The 5,000-nt window shown below is 49.9% G+C and overlaps 1 protein-coding gene across 1 annotated transcript in view; it reads left to right on the top strand.

Annotated features, from left to right (window-relative positions):
• The window catches only part of nnt (nicotinamide nucleotide transhydrogenase), a 36,960-nt gene that overhangs the window by 15,994 nt on the left and 15,966 nt on the right, over positions 1-5,000 (top strand). Inside the window, exons 9-12 of the mRNA XM_061262308.1 lie at positions 618-809; positions 987-1,140; positions 3,184-3,345; positions 4,853-4,963. Of these exons, the coding sequence (XP_061118292.1) occupies positions 618-809; positions 987-1,140; positions 3,184-3,345; positions 4,853-4,963 (619 nt within the window). The remainder of the gene's footprint in view (positions 1-617; positions 810-986; positions 1,141-3,183; positions 3,346-4,852; positions 4,964-5,000) is intronic.

Here is a 5,000-nt window from a genome sequence, read left to right as displayed (position 1 = left end):
ACACTACACTATATTACACTATTATACTACACTACATTATATTACACTACACTACATTACACTACATACGACACTACATTACATTACACCTTACATTACACACTACACTGCACTATATTACACTACACACGACACTACACTACATACTACACTACAGTACATTACACTACACTACATTTCACTACATTTCACTGCACACAACATTACACTACATTACACTACACACAACATTACACACTACACTGCACTATATTACACTACACTACACTACAGTACATTACAGTACATTACACTACACACTACACTACATTTCACTACATTTCACTACACACAACAGTACACTACATTACACTACACACAACATTACACACTACACTGCACTATATTACACTACACTACATACTACAGTACATTACAGTACATTACACTACACACTACACTACATTTCACTACATTACACTACACACAACATTACACACTACACTGCACTATATTACACTACACTACACTGGCTCGTCACTGACGGTGAGCAGCAGGAGTATTGGCTGAGTAAGCTTTGGGGAAAAGGTTCCATTGGTTCCAGCGTTTGTGTGACTAAACTCGCTGCACCCACACAGGGGGTGACCCACGTGGGCTACACAGACCTGCCCAGCCGACTGCCCACACAGTCCAGCACGCTGTACTCCAACAACGTCACCAAGCTGCTGCGCGCCATTAGCCCCGACAAGGAAAACTTCCACTTCCCGGTGAAGGACGCCTTCGACTACGGCACCATGGACCACGTGGTCCGAGGCTCCATCGTCATGCAGGTGAGCCTTCGGAACATCTTCCCGGCACCTTCGTCTATATGAATATGAATATGAATATGACAGCTGTGTGATTGGCTGAGCCGTTTTGTTGATTGGCTGGGCCGTTGTGTTGATTGGCTGGGCCTTTGTGCTGATTGGTTGGGCCTTTGTGCTGATTGGCTGTGCTTTTCCGGACAGGACGGGAGGAACATCTTCCCGGCACCGCAGCCTAACAACATCCCCGTGGAAACGCCCCAAAAGCCCAAGAGCGTCCAGGAGCTGGAAGCAGAGAAGACGGCGGCCATTACGCCTTTCAGAGCCACACTGGCCACGGCCGGCACCTACACCGCGGGTGAGTCTGAGCCAATCACAGGCCTCCATACTGCCACTGTGTGGGAGCCTGTCACAGGCCTCCATACTGCCACTGTGTGGGAGCCTATCACGGGCCTCCATACTGCCACTGTGTGGGAGCCTGTCACAGGCCTCCATACTGCCACTGTGTGGGAGCCTATCACGGGCCTCCATACTGCCACTGTGTGGGAGCCTATTACGGGCCTCCATACTGCCACAGTGTGGGAGCCTATCACGGGCCTCTACACTGGTGGTGTGTGAGTGTGAGCCAGTCAGAGCCAGAGTGTTACAGTATTAGTCCTAAAACCAGGAAGTGAGTTAGCATGAGCTCTATCGCTGCTAAACTCAAACCACCAGCGTGTCGGTGAGGGAGGTGAGTCTTAAACCTTATTATGCGAGTGGAAAGCCGGCTTCGATTCAAGCTTTCAGCCGAACGTGAACACAAATAAACACAAATAAACACAGATTAGTTCTATCGGTTGCAGACGGCCGAGTCGGGCGGGAAGCGAGTGCTTCAGTGCAGATCAAAGGCCACGACCCCCCCCCAGATCACCCCCCCCAGATCACCACCCCCAGATCACCACCCCCCCAGATCACCACCCCCCAGATCACCTCCCCCCCCAGATCACGACCCCCCCCCCAGATCACCTCCCCCCCCCCCCTAGATCACGACCCCCCCACAGGACACAACCCCCCCGACGGTACGCGGATGGAGTCCCACTCAGGCACAAACAAACACCCGCCCCCTCATAAACAACCTCCTGCTTTTATCTTTGCGCATGTCTTTGTTTTATGAAAAGGCGAACAACCAACTTCCACCACTGCAGAGATGGGGGTGGTGAAGAGCCCCTCCTCCCTCTGTGGATAGCAGGAAATGGGGAGTAATAAAGTATGGGATGCTACTAACAGCACCAGTGCTAAATGTGTATCCATAACCAGTGCTAAATGTGTATCCATAACCAGTGCTAAATGTGTATCCATAACCAGTGCTAAATGTGTATCCATAACCAGGGATCAGTGCACTGAAAGACCCAAGAGGGAAGTACAATTTCAACTGTACAACAAAGAGGAGGACTAGGGCATATATGATTAATGGATTATATTTACATCTAAATATAATTCTTATACCAGACCTCGCAATTAATATAAACTGCTTAAGTGGGAAAGGTGCAGCTTGAAGAGGTGTGTCTTCAGTCTGAGCTTGAAGGTGGGAAGAGATTCTGCTGTTCTGACCTCCATAGGGAGTTCGTTCCACCACCTTGGATACTAACGTGCTAATGCTCTGTGTTCTGTTCCAGAATGCTAACGTGTTAATGCTCTGTGTTCTGTTCCAGAATGCTAACGTGCTAATGCTCTGTGTTCTGTTCCAGAATGCTAACGTGTTAATGCTCTGTGTTCTGTTCCAGGATGCTAACGCGCTAATGCTCTGTGTTCTGTTCCAGAATGCTAACGTGCTAATGCTCTGTGTTCTGTTCCAGGATGCTAACGTGCTAATGCTCTGTTCCAGGATGCTAACGTGCTAATGCTCGGTCTTCTGTTCCAGGATGCTAACGTGCTAATGCTCTGTTCGTCTCAGGATGCTAACATGCTAATGCTCTGTGTTCTGTCTCAGGATGCTAACGTGCTAATGCTCTGTGTTCTGTCTCAGGATGCTAACGTGCTAATGCTCTGTGTTTTGTTCCAGGATGCTAACGTGCTAATGCTCTGTGTTTTGTTCCAGGATGCTAGCGTGCTAATGCTCTGTGTTCTGTCTCAGGATGCTAACGTGCTAATGCTCTGTGTTTTGTTCCAGGATGCTAACGTGCTAATGCTCTGTGTTCTGTTCCAGGATGCTAACGTGCTAATGCTCTGTGTTCTGTCTCAGGATGCTAACGTGCTAATGCTCTGTGTTCTGTCTCAGGATGCTAACGTGCTAATGCTCTGTGTTCTGTTCCAGGATGCTAACATGCTAATGCTCTGTGTTCTGTTCCAGGATGCTAACGTGCTAATGCTCTGTGTTCTGTTCCAGGATGCTAACGTGCTAATGCTCTGTGTTCTGTCTCAGGTATCGGGACCCTGCTGAGTTTGGGGATCAGTGCGCCCAACGCAGCCTTCACGCAGATGGTGACCACGTTTGGGCTGGCTGGGATCGTGGGGTACCACACTGTGTGGGGGGTCACCCCTGCCCTGCACTCGCCTCTAATGTCCGTCACCAACGCCATCTCAGGTGAGTCCATGTACACACGCATATATACGCGCATACCTACAGACAAACACACACACACACACACACGCACCCCTGGCTGGATGGGCTTTGATAGCACAGATCATTCCAGAAGGGTGTGCCGCTATTGTGCTGAAGCTGTGGGATGTTTTGTGGTTTGTTCCTGTTTTCACAGTGGAGTTAATGGGGTCTAACAAGCCCAAGGTAGTCAGCATCAGACGGGAATGCTCGGAGACACGCTGTAAACTCACCCGCTGACGCTTCTGGCTTCCTGTGGGCTGGGCTGTGAGCTCATTTATTGGCCTTTATCACATCATGTCAGAGCCACTGGCTCCTCCTCCTCTTCTTCCTCCTCTTCCTCTTCTTCCTCCTCCTCGTCCTCCTCGCTGTACTCGTTCAGTGCCCACATTGCTCCAGGGGATACTGTCTCCTGCTTAGTCTAATCAACTGTAAGCTGCTTTGGATAAAAGCGTCTGCCCAATGATATGTAATGCACTGTAATGAGTGCAGTGGAATCCCCTGTTCTCTCAGTCCCTCAGAGAAGCAGCTGCTCTCCGCATTATAGCTTCTGATTCTGTCCCCAAATCTACACTCTGTCTGTGCCCAAACTCTTCAATCTACCCGACACTCTGTCTGTGCCCAAACTCTTCAATCTACCCGACACTCTGTCTGTGCCCAAACTCTTCAATCTACCCGACATTCTGTCTGTGCCCAAACTCTTCAATCTACCCGACACTCTGTCTGTGCCCAAACTCTTCAATCTACCCGACACTCTGTCTGTGCCCAAACTCTTCAATCTACCCGACACTCTGTCTGTGCCCAAACTCTTCAATCTACCCGACACTCTGTCTGTGCCCAAACTCTTCAATCTACCCGACACTCTGTGCCCAAACTCTTCAATCTACCCGACACTCTGTCTGTGCCCAAACTCTTCAATCTACCCGACACTCTGTCTGTGCCCAAACTCTTCAATCTACCCGACACACTGTCTGTGCCCAAACTCTTCAATCTACCCGACACTCTGTCTGTGCCCAAACTCTTCAATCTACCCGGCACTCTGTCTGTGCCCAAACTCTTCAATCTACCTGACACTCTGTCTGTGCCCAAACTCTTCAATCTACCCGACACTCTGTCTGTGCCCAAACTCTTCAATCTACCCGGCACTCTGTCTGTGCCCAAACTCTTCAATCTACCCGACACTCTGTCTGTGCCCAAACTCTTCAATCTACCCAACACTCTGTCTGTGCCCAAACTCTTCAATCTACCCGACACTCTGTCTGTGCCCAAACTCTTCAATCTACCCGACACTCTGTCTGTGATGATGGTGATGGTGATGGTGACGATGGTGATGGTGATGGTGGTGATGGTGATGATGGTGATGGTGATGATGATGGTGATGATGGTGATGATGAAGATGCTGATGGTGATGGTGATGGTGACGATGGTGATGGTGATGGTGGTGATGGTGATGGTGATGATGGTGATGAAGATGCTGAATGGTGTTTTTCAGGTCTGACTGCTGTCGGGGGGCTTTCACTCATGGGGGGCGGCTACGCCCCCACCTCCACCGCTGACGCCCTGGCCGTGCTGGCGGCATTCATCTCCTCCGTCAACATCGCAGGTGAGTGTTGAATCAGCCAGGTGTGTGTCAGACTCAA

This window comes from Conger conger, chromosome 12, assembly GCF_963514075.1.
Source record: "Conger conger chromosome 12, fConCon1.1, whole genome shotgun sequence".
Taxonomy (NCBI): domain Eukaryota; kingdom Metazoa; phylum Chordata; class Actinopteri; order Anguilliformes; family Congridae; genus Conger; species Conger conger.
The sequence above is the reverse complement of the archived record's forward strand: the minus strand, read 5'-3'. Positions and strand labels throughout refer to the sequence as shown.